Consider the following 18709-nt stretch of genomic DNA (forward strand, 5'->3'; position numbering starts at 1 on the left):
CTTCTGGTCTCCTGGTCAAGCAAGAGGAAGAAGGACACATGCCCAGCAGCCAAATTTGCAGCAGGACGTTCGGATTTGTCAACCTCTTCTCCAAAGCCCCTGAAGGACGGACAAGAAGCAACGGATGGAAACTAACCAAAGAGAGAAGCAACCTGGAACTAAGGAGAAACTTCCTGACAGTGAGAACAATTAATCAGTGGAACGACCTGCCTCCAGAAGCTGTTAGATGGATAGATGGATGGAAGAATATATGGTGGAAGGGAGGGAGGAAGGAAGAAAGATGTGGGGAGGGAGGGATGGAAGAAAGGAAGGAGACGGGAGGAAGTATGGGGGATGGATAGATGTAAGAAGGGAATGAGATATATGATGGGAGGAAGGAAGAAGGAGGGAGGGACGGAGGGAGATAAATGGGGGAGAGGAGGGAAGAAGGGAGATATATGGGGAAGGAAGAGGGATGGGGAGGGAGGGCTGGGGCATGCTGGGAGTTGAAGTCTATCCATTTTCAAGTTCCCAAGGATGAGAAACAGCCAGAGGGAGGGAGGGAGGGAGAGAGATCAGAGCTTCTCAACATACTGGCTGGGGCATGCTGGGAGTTGAAGTCCACCCATTTTCAAGTTCCCAAGGATGAGAAACAGCTAGCCTTTAGTATATGTAAATAAATAGCAGATAGATGGAAGATGGATCGTAAGGTGGGTTTTCTCAGAGAAGATGAAAATCTTATTAAGCAAGTAAAGGACCAAAGACAAAGTCATATTAAGAGAATTTATGGGGTTCTAGTGGAATTGGATTCAGAAACAGAATTAATTAAAGATTGTATGATTAAATGGGCGCAGAATTTTGGTGAACCAGTTCTACTGGATACCTGGGAAACTATTTGGGTGAGAAATGTTAAATTTACACAAGCACAGAATCTAAGGGAGAATTTTTATAAAATGTTTTATAGATGGCACCTTGATCCACAAAAAATGTCTCTTATGTACCCTGACCTACAGCCTAAATGTTGGAGATGTGGTTGTTTGGATGCCACCTACTATCATATTTGGTGGTCGTGCAGAAATATAAAAGCTTTTTGGATTAAGATATGGTGGAATATTCAGAGAATTTTCAGAAAGAGGGTAAAATTTACTCCACAATTATTTTTGTTAGGTATAGTTACCGATTGTGATGCAAAGGAGGTTATATTGATGTTGAACTTGATTACAGCCGCAAGGCTGTTAGTAGGACAATATTGGAAGAAGGAATCTTTGCCTACTTTGCAGGAATGGTTTCTTAAAGTATCTTATCTGGCGGAAATGGCAAAGATTTCGACTTTCCTAAAAGAACAATCGCAAGAGAAATTTCTTGCTGTTTGGGATAAATGGATAAAGTTTATACAATTTAAATTGGATATAAAAAAATATCATTTAGCTTTTTTATAACTCTTATTTTATATATATATATATATATATATATATATATATATATATATATATATATATATATATATATATATATGTTTTCTGAGGTTTTCGCGGGGATTTGTATGTAGGTCTTTGGTTGTTCGGGTTTTCTCCCACGTAAAATTGGAAGTGTCTTGGCGACGTTTCGACGAAGTCCCATTCGTCATCTTCAGGCTGGTGCTTTCAGCTTCGTGCCTCGAGCACTGCTGCTCGAGGCACGAAGCTGAAAGCACCAGCCTGAAGATGACGAATGGGACTTCGTCGAAACGTCGCCAAGACACTTCCAATTTTACGTGGGAGAAACCCGAACAACCAAAGACCTACATATATATATATATTTATATATATATATATATATATATATATATATATATATATATATATTAGTGTTACACTCTTTTTTTTATATAATCTTTTTAACTTTTTTTAATTAAGCCTATATTCTGCTCTAGGAAGCTCCGGGGGGGGGGAGGGAGTGGGTGTTTTGGGGAAGGGTTGTTTTGTTTTGTTCTTTTTTTCTTCTTTTATGCTGTTGTTGTATTGTCATTTTTTTTGTCTTTTTGTAAAAATTTATAAAAATTTTCAATAAAAAAAAAATATGTTTAACATTCAGACTTACTTTTGCCATCATCCAGAAAGAAAAAAAAACACAAAATAGTCAGGAGCACAGGAACACCTTGAGGTAAAATTGCACAGCAGCAGTCCAGTGAAGTCGGAGAGACTAACACAAACTTGTTGTCTTTTACATGTGCATATATAAATAATATTTAATGTTCAAACTTACAAAGAGTCTTTGTCATCATCCAGAAAGGAGGAAACACAAGACAGTGGGGAACACAGGAAGATCCTGAGGTAAATTAAACAGCAGGCAGAACACAGAGAAGAAAAAAGGGGGCAGGGAAGGGAAACGCCCTTTAATAATTAAGGCAACCAATCACAGTGTAGCCCGCCTCCTGCATAAGGAGACAAGACAGTGGGGAACACAGGAAGATCCTGAGGTAAATTAAACAGCAGGCAGAACACAGAGAAGAAAAAAAGGGGGGGGGAGAGGGAAACGCCTCCTTTATAATTAAGGCAACCAATCACAGCGCAGATCACCTCGTGCATGAACAGACAAGACAGTGGGGAACATAGGAAGATCCTGAGGTAAATTAAACAGCAGGCAGAAGACAGAGAGGGAAAAAGGCGGGAAGAAAGGAAAACTGGATGGATGGGAAAGATGGAGGGTCGGAGGGAGAAAAAGAGATCAAAACTACTCAACGTGCTGGCTGAGGAATTCTGGGAGTTGAAGTCCAGCCACTTGCAAGTTGCCAAGGATGAGAAACGGATGGATAAAATGAAATATTATGAATATGTTTGATGTATTGATTAACCCAGGCAATATATATAATGGTTTTGATTTATTAAAGGGGATATTGTGTTATTAAGTAGATGATTTAATATGATAGGAAATAGATTATATTCAAATAGGTAAAATATGTATTTTGGATATTATAGTTTGTTATGCAATGAGATAAGGGAAATTTTGGTTACCCAAAGTCTGAAAAATTATAAATATTAAAGGTTAAATTGGAATATTGATAAGAAATTAAAAACTGAGTAAAAATTAATAACAGGATATGGATTGTTTATGAAGAGTGATTATGATATGTATAAGCTAAAAATGTATTGATAAATGAAATAATGATGTTCTTATTGAGCTGATATAATTAGAACTGTACTAACCTGAATATGAGACAGTAAATTTTAAGGGAAAAAGAGAAGAAATATTTGATGTGGTAATCTGAGATTTGCACTAAGATTTTGTTATTGAACTATTAATTAACCCAGTCACCACGTTGCTTTTTAAATATTCAAATGTAAAATTGGAAAATTAATAAAATATTATAAAAAAAGCACGGATGGATGGATTGGAAAAATGGAGGGATGGATAGATGAGAAAGAGGGAGGGAGCAAAAGAGATCAGAGCTTCTCAACACGCTGGCTGGGGAATTCTGGGATTTGAAGTCCATCCACTCGCAAGTTGCCAAGGATGAGAAACGGCTGGCTGGCTGGGTGGAAGGATTGGAAAGATGGATGGATGGACGGATGGACTGGAAAGATGGATAGATGGATTGGATGGATGGATTGGAAAGATGGATGGATGGATAGATGGATGATGGATGGATTGGAAAGAGATGGATAATGGATGAATGAATTGATGATGGATGGATTAGAAAGATGGATGGATGATGGATTGGAAAGATGGAGGGATGGAAGGCGGGAGGGGAGGAAGGGAGCGATGGAGAGAAAGAGATTAGAGTTTCCCAACATGTTGGCTGAAGGATTTGGGGAGTTGCAGTCCACCCATCTGCAAGTTGCAAAAGGATGAGAAATACCTTTGCATGGACAGATGGATGCATAGAGGGGGGGGGGGAATACGCGTGGATGCACGGAGTGAGACAGATCAGTGCTTCTCAACACACTGGCTGGGGCATACGGGGAAGCCAAGCTTGAGAAACGCCACCCTGGAGGCTGTGAATCTATGGGTTGTTGGCCTCCCTGAATCTTTGTGTGTTTGTGTGTGTGTCTTTCCACTAGCAGGCTCCCTCCCTCCCTCCTCCCTCCCTCCCTCCCGCTTTATGAAGATGGAGAAGCGGTCAGCCAGCACCCGGAGTTGCCTTCCAACCCTGTGCATTTCCTTTTGAGTGAAAGCGAAAGTGGAAGTTAGATGGAGGAAGGGAGGGAGGTAGACAAAGAGCAGGGCTTCTCAACATGCTGGCTGGGGAATTCTGGGAGCTGAAGTCCACCCATTTTCAAAGGGCCAAGAATGAGAAACAGCTGGAGGGAGGGATGGATTGAGGGAGAGAAAAAGAGATCAGAGCGTCTCAACATACTCGCTGGGGCATGCTGGGAGCTGAAGTCCACCCATTTTCAAGTGGCCAAGAATGAAACAGCTAGAGGGATGGAGGGAGGGAGGGAGATAAAGAGACTAGAGCTTCTCAACATACTCGCTGGGGCATGCTGGGAGCTGAAGTCCCCTCCCCACTTTCAAGTTGCTCAGCTTGAGAAACATCCTCCCGGAAGCTGTCAAAGTCAGGATGGGATGTTTGCCTCCCTACGTCTGGAGGGGGGGGGAGGAAGAAGAGAGGTCTTTCCACCAGGAGCCTCTCTCCCCCCTCCTTTCTGAAGATGGAGAAGTGGTCAGCCAGAACCTGGAGCTGCCTTCCACCGCTGCTCATTTCCTGATGAGTAAAAGCGAAGTGGAAGTTAAGGAGAGGGAAGATTCTTCGGGGAGAAGCTTTCTAGCCCAGTCTGTATTCAGCCTGTAGGCAGCAGCTGCAGAGGAAAAGGAAGCTAAGAGCACACAGGCGTGTGGGAGGGAGGGGCAGAGAGAGCGGGCCAGTGGGAGGGGGGAGGGAGGGAGAAGGCCAGCTTCTCTGGAGTTGGGGGGGGAGAGTTTTGTGAGGTCAAGCTCTCAGCCAATACTTGCGGAGCTCCTGTGGCTGCAAAGACCACCAGCTTGCCAAGGGCCTGAATTCTGATCCTGCCACCAAGACAGGGGAGGAAACCAGGCTGCCCCCTCCCCGTTCTAAGCGAGGGATTAGGAGTTCCTTTTCTTTTTCTGCAGATGAATGTTTTAGTCGTGAAGTCAGGACTGCACAGGGCTGTGAGGACTCGGTGGCTTGTTGCGAGGGCTTGCCGTTGTCTGACCCTTCACGGGGCTTTGCGAAGTTGGGGGTTGGCAGATCTCCCCCCCCCCGGTTGATTTAGAGCTAAGAGCAGAGCCTTGTGGTGGGGCTGCGCAGAGGAAACAGCCTGTAGTTTTCCGAGAGGGCTGAGAATGGGCTACTTGCTGCCGAAGGAAAACAGACCCATGATCCACAGCTTGACCGACAAGCATGGACTAACCTCTGCCAACGTGGGGACCAGGTCACTCCCCAGTCGAGCCCCAGAACAAATCTTGCCTCTTTGGCCAGGAAATATGGATCTCTCCTGCCTAGAACATAGAATCGCAGGCTGGAAGGGACCTCGGAGGTCTTCTAGTCCAACCCCAGCTCAAGCGCTTTGCAGAATCATAAAATGACAGAGCTGGAAGGGACCCTAGAGGTCTTCTAGTCCAATCCCGTGATCAAGAAGGAGACCCTTGCAGAATCACAGAAGGAGGTAGTTGGAAAGGACCTTGCAGGTCTTCTAGTCCAGCCCCCTGCTCAAGCAGAACCTCTACCATCTCAGACAAGTGACTGCCTCCTCTCTTCTCAAAAACCTCCAGTGATGGAGCGCCCACGATTTCTGGAGGCAGGTTGTTCCGCTGGTTAATTGCCTTCACTATTAGGAAATTTCTTCTCAGTTCTAGGTGCTTTTCTCCTCGATCAGTTTCCATCTGTCGCTTCTTGTCCTGCCGTTCTTCTCCTATGTCTGTCTCCAGGCCTTGGGCCTCTCTGAATTGGCAAGTCTGAAGGCCCCGCCCTTTCCTGTCAGCGAAAGTGAAAGTGGGAATCAGAGAGGTGCCAGGCTGCAAGAAGACTCTTGGGCTTCCTGGGGCAGCCCAGCTCAAAATACTCAGATAAGGAAATTCTTCTCGGTTCTAGGTCATGTTTCCATCTGTTGCCTTGTCCTGCTTCTGCTTTTGGAGGATGGGTTCTTTTTGGGGCAGCCCCTCAAATACTAGAATTCTGCTATCATGTCGCCCCTTTCTTTAACGCTAGCCAAACCCAAGTCCTGCAGCCGTTCTTTTCGTAAGTCTCCAGGCCTTTGATCATTAAATTGACAAGTCTGAGTTGCTTCGAAGCCCGGCCCTTTCCTGTCAGTGAAAGTGAAAGTGAAAATCAGAGAGGTCACACCCAGACTGCAGGAAGACTCCTTGGGCAGCTTCCTAGCCCGAATCTGGCATCGGGGCTTGTCACAGCTTAGGCAGCAGCTGCAAAGGAAGGGGAAGGTAAGGGGACTCAAGATATTATGGGGCAGAGAGAGGGCCAGTAGGAGCGGGAAAGAGGGGAGAAGACCAGGCTTCTCTGGAATTGGGGTGGTGGTGGTGATGGTGTCAGAGGCCTGTGTGGTCAAGACCTCCCTGCCCACAGTGGGGTGGGGGCGTTGCGGCGCTCCTGTGGCCGGAAACATCGCTACACTGCCCAGCCCCAGAATTTTGATCCTGCCACAAGCCCAGCAGAGGAAACCAGACTCTGCTCCTCTTCCTGCTGTAAACAGATTCATTCGGTTACGCAAATTTCTCTTTCCTTCTTTGCTACTCATTTAGCTAGAATAGGCACGGGTTTGACGTGCCTGAGCTAGAAAGATTTGTGCCCTCAGTTAAGAATAGAACAGAACAGAACAGAATAATAGAGTTGGAAGGGACCTTGGAGGTCTTCTAGTCCAACCCCCTGCTCAGGCAGGAAACCCTATACCATTTCAGACAAATGGCTGTCCAGTCTCTTCTTAAAAACTTCCAGTGTTGGAGCATTCACCACTTCTGGAGGCAGGTGGTTCACTGCTTAATTGTTCTCACTGTCCGGAAATTTCTCCTTAATTCTAGGTTCCTTTTCTCCTCTAGTTAAGCCACAGCTGAGCCCCAAATTTCTCTTGTGAAGTGAGGCATACGTTAAGTGAGCTTTGCCCCATTTGATGATCTTTCTCACCTCGGTTTTTAAGTGAATCATTGCCGTTGATAAGTTAGTCCCTCGGCCGTTAAGTGGATCCGGCTTCCCCAGTTGATTTTGCTTGTTGGAAAGTCGCGAAAAGCGATCGGGTGACCTTGGGATCCAGCGACGGTTAGAAATAGGAGTCTGTTGCCAAGCGTCTGAATTTTGATCACGTGACCCTGATCACCGTCATTCAGTGTGTAAAATGTTCCTAAATCCCTTTTCCCGGTACTGTTCTAACTTCATATTGCACTGTTATAAGTCGGGGATTATATCTGCTCCCTCTTTTGTGCTGACTAAGTGGGCTGAGCATGACGTCTCCACTTTGCAACACGGAAAAAACTAACCCGGCCATTTGATGGGGCCGATCCGTGCCTTGGCCATCGCTTCCTGTTTGAGGTGTGTCCGTTCTGAGTTCATTTCCTCTGGAAAGAACCAATTGGTGTTCCTGTCCGGTCCGCTTATTGTTAGGAAGAAAGGTCGTCCCACCTAAAAACTGTCCCTGCCCCACTGCTCCGGACAGAGGGGTCCTTACTCCCCCGACGCAGGATGGGCACCTCTGCCCATGAAGGCACTCAACCACCTTCAGAGGGTGGAGCGTGATCTTTGCCCACTGCCTGAACCTTGGGGGAGTTCCGGATCTGCCTGCTGGTCCCATAGCCCTTGTGACAGCCACGTAGGTGGTCTTCAGACTTTGAAGGGTCTGTGAGAGACACAGGGTGAATATCATGGTCCCGTCAGAGCCCAGGTCGGAGGAGGAGGAGGAGGAAATGGAGCCAGGGTCAGTGCAGGGGGATGGTGCAATCTCTATGGCTCAGGAGAAACGACCTGAGGACGAGGCAGGCGCAGGTCCCTCAACCCTCGGAAGAGTAGGCAGGGGGGAAGAGTGGGCGCAGGCTGATCGAGGAAGGCAGAGTCAATCCACGGCACCCTGGCTATTCGGGAGGAGGGTTCCCAGCTCCTCCTCACAAGGTTCACCTGGAGAGTAATGTTTAAGGAGGCGCAGTGAAGAGGGACTTTTGCCAGGAACAAGTGTTTGTCTTCAGATCACAATCCTTTTCGCCTTGCTTTAAGAACTGCTTTCACTCTGTGTGTCAACGACGGCTTTTGCCTTGCTGTGAGGGCTGTTCTTGGCTTGCCCTGGCCCTGACGATTCTCCCTTCAGACCTGCCTTGCCTTGGGCCCCGTCTTGCTTTGAGAAGGGCTCTTTGCCTTTTGGGTTGAACTGGGCCCTTGTGGTGTGAATTGCCTTTGCCTTTTGTTTCACTGTGCCCCTTTTGGAAGTTGCTCCTTGTCTTGCACCTTTGCCGTGCTCTGAGGACTGCCCTTGCCGTATGCCTGGAACTCTGCCTTGGGGCCTTGCTGGATAATCTATAGCAGTGGTTCTCAACCTTCCTAATGCCGCGACCCTTTAATACAGTTCCTCATGTTGTGGTAAACCCCAAGCCTAAGGGCTCTCCAAGCACGCAATGATGCTGCCTGATCACCCACCGCGCTCGGGGCTCAGCGCTCCTCGTCTGTCCTCGCCCCACTTCCAAAGGTCGCCGACCTGCCCAGCTCCAGCTGACCGGGGAGGGAGGGCAGGAAGGCCGCTCCGCCGGCTCCACCCAGCCTGGTTGGAGAAGCGCCCAGGCAGGGAGACAGAGAGAGAAGCCAAGAGGGCAACAGCACCGGCAGAGCTTAGTTCAGCCTCCTCCGCGGACAGGGCTGCGAAGCAACGCAGCCTCCCTTAGGAGATGCTCAACGTAAACGAATCCGGCGCTGCAACGGCCCCCAGCTCGAAGCTGTGCGGAGACGGATAGAGGAGCAGTGTCTCGCTTTCTAAGACCATCGGAAATATGTGTTTTCTGATGGTTTTATGCGACCCCTGTGAAAGGGTCATTTGACCCCCAAAGGGGTCGCGACTCCTCGGGTTGAGAACCGCTGATCTATTGGCTGTTGGTTGGGGGACTGACTAGTCAGTGGAGGGCCATTTGTTTAACCTTCCCAACAGACATAAAGAACTCTCTGGAGGGCTGCCTGGTGTTGCCCACCTGGGTCCTAACAGTGAAGGTATCCCCTTCCCCAAACTCTTTACATGGGTGGATTTGGGGAGCAGGTAAGTGGCACTTGCTGGTTAGTGTGTGGGGTGTAGGCTGTGCGGACTTCTCCAGTGGCCCTTCTGCTACCCGAAGCATCTGGGGGTCTGTGAGAGACACACCCCTTCCCCAAACTCTTTATCGGTGTGGCCTGGAGTGCACCCAATGGCGCTTTTTTGGAACAGCTTCCTAAGAATTGTTGGAGAGGGGGACATTCCTGGTTCAGGGAGGGACATGCACTGTCTCCCCCCCCTCTTGGTCAGTCTCTGCCTCCTCCAAGTGGTTCTTTTCTCTTGCAGGAGCAACACGCAGGAGCTGAGCCTGGCCATGGCTGAAAACATTGTGGAGACCCCAGCCCTGGGCCGCCCCTTCCAGCTGGGGATGCTGTACGACTGCCGTACGGATGTGCTCATCCCAGGTAGGAACTGGAGGAGAGTCCAAAGGATAGGCAGCCCCTGCAGGATCTCTAGAGGGAGGGAGAAGGGCAACGCCATCGATTCTCCAGCACAGCACAGGGTCACTTCAGGCCTCGGCTCCTGGATCTACAGCTTGCTGATAACGGCTATCTGGGTAGGACCTGCCTGGAATGCGTATCCAACCCTTTGGACAGGCACACAGCAACTTTCCTTGGCTCATAATAAAGTCTCTGAAATGCTTTGGAAAATGATTACAAAAGGAGTTGAGGTCCTACCCGGGATAGTGAAGTGAGGGATATTAATTTTAAAGTTGTGGTGCTGGTGCTTTTCTGGGGGGGGAGGGAGGTCTGAACACAGAAGGCCCCTCTGAACCCCTGATGAAAAACATGATTTCTCATGTTTTATAGATGGCACCTTGATCCACAAAAAATGTCTTTTATGTACCCTGACTTACAACCTAAATGTTGGAGATGTGGTTGTATGGACGCTACTTATTATCATATTTGGTGGTCGTGCAGAGAGATAAAAGCATTCTGGATTAAGATATGGTGGAATATCCAGAGAATTTTTAAAAGGAGGGTAAAATTTACTCCACAATTATTTTTGTTAGGTATAGTTATTGATTGTGATACAAAGGAGGTTATATTGATGTTAAATTTGATTACAGCTGCGAGGCTGTTAGTAGGACAATATTGGAAGAAGGAATCTTTGCCTACATTGCAGGAATGGTTTCTTAAAGTGTCTCATTTGGCGGAAATGGCAAAGATTTCGGCTTTCTTAAAGGGACAAACGCAAGAGAAATTTCTTGCTGTTTGGGATAAATGGATAAAATTCATACAATTTAAATTTGATATAAAAAAAATACTATATAGTTTTTTCATAATTTTTAACTTTATATATATATATATATTCTATTTTATATATTTTTTTATATAAATATAATTTTTTTTTAACTTTTTTTAATTAAGCCTATATTCTGCTTTGGGAGGCCCTGGGGAGGGGAAGGGGGGGGTTGGGTAGGGGTGGGGGAAGGGGGGTTTTGTTGGGTAATGTTTGTTTTTTATTTGTATATGTTGTTTTTTGTTTTTGTATTGTCTTTTATTTTCTGTAAAATTTATAAAACTCTTTAATTAAAAAAAAAAAAAGAAAAACATGATTTCTCCAGGGAATTGGAAATCTTTCTTGAAATCAACAGGTACATAGAAGTTCCCATTCCTCTCTACTCAGTCAAAAGCTTTTTGAGTTTCTGGTAGTTTGCAAAACTGCTGGGTGATGACCAGGCAGAACAAATGAGGTCACCATCCAGGAAAAATGATATCTCCATTGTCTCAGCACTCTGGGGCTTCTCTAGGCGTTTCTAAGGTCTCATTTCACGTTTATCTTCCTGTTGTCTCCTGTTCCGTGCAGGTGTCACCCTTTGGAACCCCCTCTCTCTGCAGAAGCACCTGACCATTAAGCCTCAGCCCAAGACCGAATTGGAAATCATTGCATCCGACACCATTGATGACAAGGCCAATGCTCTGGACATTTCAGGATCCCTCAAGGCCAGTTTCCTGGCAGGCCTGGTTGAAGTGGAAGGATCAGCCAAGTATCTTCATGATACCAAGAAGTCCAAGCAACAGGCCAGAGTCACCGTTAGGTACAAAACCACCACCAGGTATGAGCAGCTGACAATGAACCATCTAGGAACCCAGAAAGTTTCCCATCCAGAAGTCTTTGAGCATGGCACGGCCACCCATGTGGTCACTGCAATTCTTTTTGGAGCCCAGGCTTTCTTTGTCTTTGACCGAGAGGTTTCTTCAACAGAGATGATAAAAAATATAGAAGGAAACATCCATCTTGCAATCAAGAAGGAGATATCAATCACGGGAGAAGCAGAGGCCAAACTAAACAAGGAGGAGAAAGAGAATGCTCTGAAGTTCAGTTGCACATTCCATGGAGATTTTTCTCTGGAGAAAAATCCAGTCACTTTCCAAGATGCCATGAAAGTTTACGAAACTCTACCAAAAATGTTAGGGAAAGATGGGGAGAAGGCTGTTCCTGTGCGGGTCTGGCTCTACCCGCTGACCAAGCTCAACACCAAAGCAGCTAAGATGGTCCGTGAGATCAGCCTAGAATTGGTCTTTGATGCTGAGAAGATCTTGGAGGAACTCAATGAAATCCAGATGCAAAGCAATGATCTAGCCAACGATCCCATTGCCGAGACCTTCCCTGAGATCAAAGAGAAGATCCAGCAGTTCAAGGATCTGTGCAAGCAACACAGGCAAACTTTCCAGAAACAACTGGCCAGAGTGTTGCCTTCCATCCGGGGAGGAGGCCAGGAGGAAGGGACCCTGGTGGACATCTTGACGTCCATCAACCGGTCACCCTTCAATAGCCGAAGACTCCGTGAATTTCTAGACACCAAGAAAAGAGAAATTAACTTTGTCAGATCTTATCTAATGATTCTAAGTGGAATACAAATTATCTCTTCCCAGAACAAGATGGAAGAAATAGTTCTTGACCCTCAAAATTTATACGTGGTCTCCTTTGTATTCACTTTCTTATATGAAGAGGAGCCATTTCTGTTGAGCTTACAGGACAAGCTTCAGGAGCGATTCTTGCAAGAATCAGCTAAGTCCACAAGATCCACTCCAGAGGTCAAGAAAGGCATGGCCTGGTTTGAGGACCAGGAGAGGACCCACAATGCTCGCCAAGCGGCCAAATCCATGAAAGACTTTTTCAGTGTCAACCAATCGAATGAGAAGGTCCGCTTTGTCGTGGCCTCACTCCCAGATGTGGACATCCCAGGAGCCTCAATATACCTTTATGAAGATGGAAAGCTGGTCAGCAAGAACTTTGAGTTGCCTTCAAAACCTCTCCCTTTGCAGATTACTGAATCGAGACACAACAGCATTCAGCTGAAGTTTCAGCCAGCTGAATATGGCAAGGCTTCCACCTCCAGCTATCTGGTAGAGTACAAGATTGCAGAGGAAGAGAATTGGAAGACCGTGAGGACAGAGAACACCAGCAAGGTCTTCCTGCTGAAAGATCTGCCTCCAAACACAGAGTACCAGTTCCAGTATGCTGCTTGTTGCAAGCTTGGATTTAGTAAATCCAGTGACCTGAGCCCACCCATAAAGACTCTTTCCACCAGCCCTCCTGAGAAATTAAGAAAGGTCACTGCAGCATCTTCTGTCATCTCTGTGGCCTGGATGAGTCCCAGCATCGTTGCCTCAGGAGTTATGGTCAAGGAGTACAAAGTGGAGTACAGAATGGTAGAGGCTGGAGTTGGGAAGGACGAGTGGACTGGAAAAAGGACTGGGAGAAAAACAGAGTTTTACCCCATCGAAGGTCTGAAGCCCCAGACGGCATATAGAATACGGGTGTCAGCCGTGTGTGACAATAGAGCTCTGGGTGTCCCCAGTGAGGAGGTGGAAGTCTCCACATCACTGGAGGAAGAAGATGCAGGCAACGTCGCCCGCCAGTTCCTTCAGGGAAGCTCCCCGGTGGAGGACACACATCCGTTAGTGTTCGCTCTTCCTCTGAAGAAAGTCCCTTCAGATGCCTCCAGCTCCTGTCTCATATACCAGCTTGGAAAGGAGAACCCAAAAGTGCCGAACAAAGTGATCCTGATGATAGGAGCACTATGGGCTGGCAAAACCACACTGATCAACGGGATGATCAATTATATTCTGGGCGTCCAGTGGGGAGATAATTTCAGATTCAAACTGATTCACGAAACCACCCCGAGAAGCGAAGCTGGAAGCAGGACGTCTGAAGTCACTGTCTATGTGGTGCACCATCAGGAGGGTTTCCGGATTCCCTATTCTCTCACAATCATTGACACTCCAGGATTTGGAGGCAGAAGAGACGCAGAGCAAGACAAACTGGTTGAAAAGCAGCTCCGAGAATTTTTCTCCGCCCCAGGGGGCATTGACCACGTTGATGCCATTTGCATGGTGGCCCAGGCCTTCCTTGCCCATTCAGTTCATGCCCAGAAATGCATCTTTGATTCCATGCTCTCCCTGTTGGGAAAAGACGTGAAGGATAACGTCCAGCTCCTGATCACCTTTGCTGATGGGGGAACCGCACCTATCCTGGAGGCCCTCAAGGAGGCTGACCTGCCTTGTGATCGGGACAAGTCGGGAACCCCTCTGCACTTCAGATTCAACCATTCATCCCTCTTTACTCACGGAGAAAGTGGAGGAAGTCATAATGCTGCTGCTGAAATATACTGGAAAATGAGCACCAACAGCATGAAGAACTTCTTTGACTCACTAATGTTGCTGGAAACCAAAAGGTTAACTTTGACCATGGAGATCCTCAAGGAACGTCTGGAGATGGAAGCTGCTCTTAGAAGACCTCCCTCTCTAAAGGTTGAACCAGTCGAACCAAATAGTTTCCAGATCAGGATTGACCCAGTCGCCATTGGGAAGCCTTCAGTCTCCTGGTACCAGGTGGAATATCGGATTGCAGGGCAGAATTGGAAGAGTCTCCATACTGAAGGCCCTAAAGATCAATTCACCCTGGAGGATGTCCAACTAAATCTTCAGTTCCAATTCCGATGTGCAGCTATGACTGAATTTGGGCTCGGTCAATGGAGCGAGGAGATCACTTGCATCTATCCGAGGGGGAGGCCTGCAGAGGTAACTTGACACCTTCTTTGGAGGAAGAGGGGAGGACGAGAACGAGGAGGCAGTAGAATAGGGTGATACCAGTTTTGGGTGCTCCATCACTGGAGATTTTTGAAGATTTTTGGCATTTGCAGCAAAGAAACTCCAGGGAAATTCTTTTACCAAGAGTTTAAGTTTCCTGATAGATCCATATAGGCCAGTGGTTCTCAACCTGTGGGTCGGGACCCCATTTGGGGTCGAACGACCATTTCACGGGGGTCGCCAAACAACACAGTCCGCCATTTTTCCCCCCTTTTCCTTAGCTGTGCTACTCCCTTTTATTCTATTGGCTATTGAAAGTCAATAGAATAGACTCTCTTGAATAGAGTCTAATTCTATTGGCTTTCCAAAGCCAATAGGAATTGTCCAGGCTGTCTCTGCCCTGCTGAGCCCGCCAAAATTCCCATTCTGCAAACGGTGCTGCACCAGTTGAGTAATCCTCAACTTACGACCGGTTGAGTAGTCCTCGACCTACAGCCGGTTGGGGGTCGCGGCATTAAAAAGGTTGAGAACCACTGATATAGGCACAGTAGAAGCAAAGCTAGTTTTCAGGTTTTGCCATTAAAAACAGCACAGCAATAATCCCCCCTTTCCTCCCCGGGCCCCCCGTTGTCTGTTGTCCACCAATCCAGTTCAGTCATTGTTTTGGGAAACACCTTAAGGTGCTGGAAACTTTCTCAGGCCACAACCCGTGCACATACATTCCTCATTCCCCTCCCAGCCACCCATCAATTCCAATCATCCCCTTCCGCCCTCCCTAGTTTTTGTTGTCTGGTGGTGAGTAAGGTTTGCAAAGCGGGTCAGCCATGACGCACGAGGCCACGGGAACCGAGCAGGAGAGACTAGTCTCTGACCTGATGGAGACAGTGCCGGTGGGCGAGGACCGTTTTGCAGAATGGAGGGAGCGACTACAAGCGTGAGGTCCATCCTGTGGGATGTCTTAGACAGGAACAGGGCTGAGTGGGAAGACCACTCGGGGAACCTGCTGGAGGGGGGGCAGATCTGATCCAAGTCAGGTCCTTTTTTAATCTCCCTCCAAGTCTTGCTTGACTTCTGGGTGAGGAGAGTTCTTAGCAACCTCTGAGCAAGGCAGCCTCTCCTTTGGCTGATTCTGTTTTTTCTTTTCACGCAGAAATCTCAGGTTATGTGCTGTGCGGCTGGTCTGCATATGACTGTACGCATCCAAGGTAAAGTCTTGGGTTCAGGTGGGGTGGAAGCTACTGTTCTGGGTGGGGGGACAGGCTGTGACGGTCGTACACTGCTGACCAGTCCCCTTCTTCTCTCTTCTCCCCTTTGGGTTGTAGGGTCTGAACAGAGGATCGTCCTTGTGGGCAGAAGCGGAAATGGGAGAAGTGCGACGGGAAACACAATTCTGGGAAGCAACGTCTTTAAAAGTTACATGTCAATTACATCAGTAACAAAAGCATGTCAAAAGGAGGACACACAGCTAAATGGCAGGAAGGTTGTGGTTGTTGATACGCCTGCCTTTTTCGATCTCAGTCTTCCACCCAACTACGTTGTTGCAGAAGTGAGGAAGTGCGTGAAGTTTTGCTCCCCAGGTCCCCACGTCATTCTGCATGTGATGCTTCCTGGTGATTTCACTCAGGAGGAGGAGCAGGTGCCTCAGCTGATCAAAGAGATTTTTGGCCTTAAAGCCAAAAATTACATCATCCTTTTGTTCACCCACAAAGAGGATCTGGAAGGTACCTCTATCGAAAATGTCATAGCTGTATCTGATAAAAAACTGCAGCAATATGCTGCTGAATGTGGGAACCGGTTCCTGGCTTTCAACAACAAGGCCGAAGGGGCAGAACGAGAGGCTCAGGTGGCCAAACTGATGACCATGATTGATTGTCTGGTGGAAACAAACAGAGATGCTCCTTGTTACACGGAAGAGATGATGAGCTTCAACGAAAGACACAACTTCTGATTTTTTTTTCCTTTCCAACAGAGGTCAGAAAGTTTCTTTAATTGAGCCTCAGCTCCCAAGGTGGCAACTCTGCCAAATGCCACAGCCCTTCCGTTCTGTGTTCTAATCCAGCTCTTGCCATGTGACCTCTGAAGAACCCAGGCCAGAGATTCGTGGCTGAGTTCCACTCAGCCGATTCCTTCTCTTGAGAATCCGCTTCCTCCCCCTTGGATGACAGGACTTTTTTCAAGGGCATGGGAAGATCCTGCCCACCCGTCCCAGGATCAGTAAGTCCCACAGCCGAATTCTCTCCCATCCTGGACCCGTGTCCTTTAGGGAGGACCAGGTCTTTGGGGCTTCCCACCTGTCTGTCCTTCGAGGTAGACCAGGCCGGGAAGCCAACAACACAAGAAATGTTAGAGCTCAACTTTACGGGGAGAGCAGGAGAATCTGGAGAGCACTCCTTCTGGCACCAAAGAGCATCAAGCCAGGGCAGCCTTGAGCTTCTTTCTCACCCCTTCCTGTTATCCTGGAGCGGATTCGTTTTTTCCTATCAGCTGCCACATATTTTCTGCAAGGCTGAGACTGTACTCCTCTACATCAGGGCTCTCCAACTCATGGGCTGTGGACTGATACCGATCTATGGTCCACCAGGAACTGGGCTGCGCAAGTGGTCAAAGTCCCATTCCTGCATGGGTGGGATCCAGGCAGCATGTGAAACCAAGGCCCCCTGTTCCATGGAAAAAACACCTTCCACGGAACTGGTCCCTGGTGCCCAAAAGGTTGGGGGGCGCTGCTCTACACCACCTTCCAGAGACAACACCTAGACTCACTAGGACGGTCATGACTGTTTCAATCAGAGACCTTCTTATTAAATCTCTTTCCTTACAAAAGTTTGTTTGTTTGTTTGTTTGTGTGTGTGTGTGTGTGTGTGTGTGTGTCAGGGGGACTAATGAACCTCAGCCTAACCAGCTCTGTCTGCAATGTGATCCAAAGGCAGAGGAGAACGGGGATGTTGTCCAATCGTCCTGGAGAAAGGGGGACATGGAATTCGTGTCAGATTATACTCGAGGGATGGAGCAGAATGCAGGGTATCCCCCGTAGCTTTTCACACTGGCTCCAGGAAGGGGGTCTGAGGAAATCAGGCTCCTGCTGGGTCCTTCCCATCTCTTAGTGTCTGTCAGCTCCACTCCAGATGCTTCTCTTCGCCGACTTGCTTCTGGTCTCCTGGTCAAGCAAGAGGAAGAAGGACACATGCCCAGCAGCCAAATTTGCAGCAGGACGTTCGGATTTGTCAACCTCTTCTCCAAAGCCCCTGAAGGCCGGACAAGAAGCAACGGATGGAAACTAACCAAAGAGAGAAGCAACCTGGAACTAAGGAGAAACTTCCTGACAGAAACAATTAATCAGTGGCATGACCTGCCTCCAGAAGTGTTAGATGGATAGATGGATGGAAGAGGGGAAAGATATATATGGTGGAAGGGAGGGAGGAAGGAAGAAAGGTGTGGGGAGGGAGGGATGGAAGAAAGGAAGGAGACGGGAGGGAGGAAGTATGAGGGATGGATAGATGGGAATGAGATATACGATGGGAGGAAGGAAGGAGAGGGAGGGATGGAGGGAGGGAGATAAATGGGGGAGGGGGGAGGAAAGAAGGGAGATATATGGGGAAGGAAGGAGGGATGGGGAGGGAGGGCTGGGGCATGCTGGGAGTTGAAGTCTATCCATTTTCAAGTTCCCAAGGATGAGAAACAGCCAGAGAGAGGGAGAGAAGGAGAGAGGGGGAGAGAGAGATCAGAGCTTCTCAACATGCTGGCTGGGGCATGCTGGGAGTTGAAGTCCACCCATTTTCAAGTTCCCAAGGATGAGAAACAGCTAGCCTTTAGTATATGTAAATAAATACGTTTAACATTCAGACTTACTTTTGCCATCATCCAGAAAGAAAAAAAAAAACCAAAATAGTCAGGAGCACAGGAACACCTTGAGGTAAAATTGCACAGCAGCAGTCCAGGTGAAGTCGGAGAGACTAACACAAACTTGTTGTCTTTTACATATCTATCTATAAATAACATTTAATGTTCAAACTTACAAGAGTCTTTTTTTTGTATTAAATTTTTTTTAAAGTTTTACAATAAAACCCCTTCCCCTATCCCTCCCAACCCACCCCAAAACCCTCCCCCGTTCTTCCCAGAGCTGAATATAAGCTTAACTAGATCTTAAAAGAAAAAAGTTTTAAACCCAAATAAACCTTAAGCAAATATAATTACACTCAATAAACAAATTGTAAAATACTTTAACTCCATTATATATAAAAAACAAAAAGAGGGGAAAAAAAAGAGAAAATAAAAAAAATAAAAAATTAAAGAATAACAATTACACTTCTAAATACTATCTTAAACTTATATAAATTATTCAAAAGCTAGATAATATTTTCTTATATCATACTTATATTGTATAAAATTTATCCATCTTTTCCACACCAAAAGATACTTCTCTTGCGATTGATCTTTCAAGAAAGCCGAAATTTTTGCCATTTCCGCTAAGTAAGAAACTTTAAAAAACCATTCTTGCAAAGTAGGCAAAGATTCCTTCTTCCA

General features: G+C 47.0%; 1 protein-coding gene across 4 annotated transcripts in view; it reads left to right on the forward strand.

The window, feature by feature from the left end:
* Positions 1-2318: 2318 nt before the first annotated feature.
* The window catches only part of LOC120317671, a 30410-nt gene continuing 14019 nt past the window's right edge, over positions 2319-18709 (forward strand). Inside the window, exons 1-5 of one of the 4 annotated variants that reach the window (XM_039364441.1) lie at positions 2322-2585; positions 9435-9553; positions 10959-14179; positions 15339-15393; positions 15511-17489. In XM_039364441.1, the coding sequence (XP_039220375.1) occupies positions 2545-2585; positions 9435-9553; positions 10959-14179; positions 15339-15393; positions 15511-16136 (4062 nt within the window). In that variant the 5' untranslated portion in view covers positions 2322-2544 and the 3' untranslated portion in view covers positions 16137-17489. Of the gene's footprint in view, positions 2586-6127; positions 6358-7714; positions 7734-9434; positions 9554-10958; positions 14180-15338; positions 15394-15510; positions 17490-18709 lie in introns of those variants that run through there. The other 3 variants (XM_039364432.1, XM_039364450.1, XM_039364458.1) reach the window with 3 other exon arrangements.

The sequence above is a fragment of the Crotalus tigris genome, unplaced genomic scaffold (assembly GCF_016545835.1).
Source record: "Crotalus tigris isolate CLP2741 ecotype Arizona unplaced genomic scaffold, ASM1654583v1 scf7180000017592.2434428, whole genome shotgun sequence".
In the NCBI taxonomy this organism is placed as follows: Eukaryota; Metazoa; Chordata; class Lepidosauria; order Squamata; family Viperidae; genus Crotalus; species Crotalus tigris.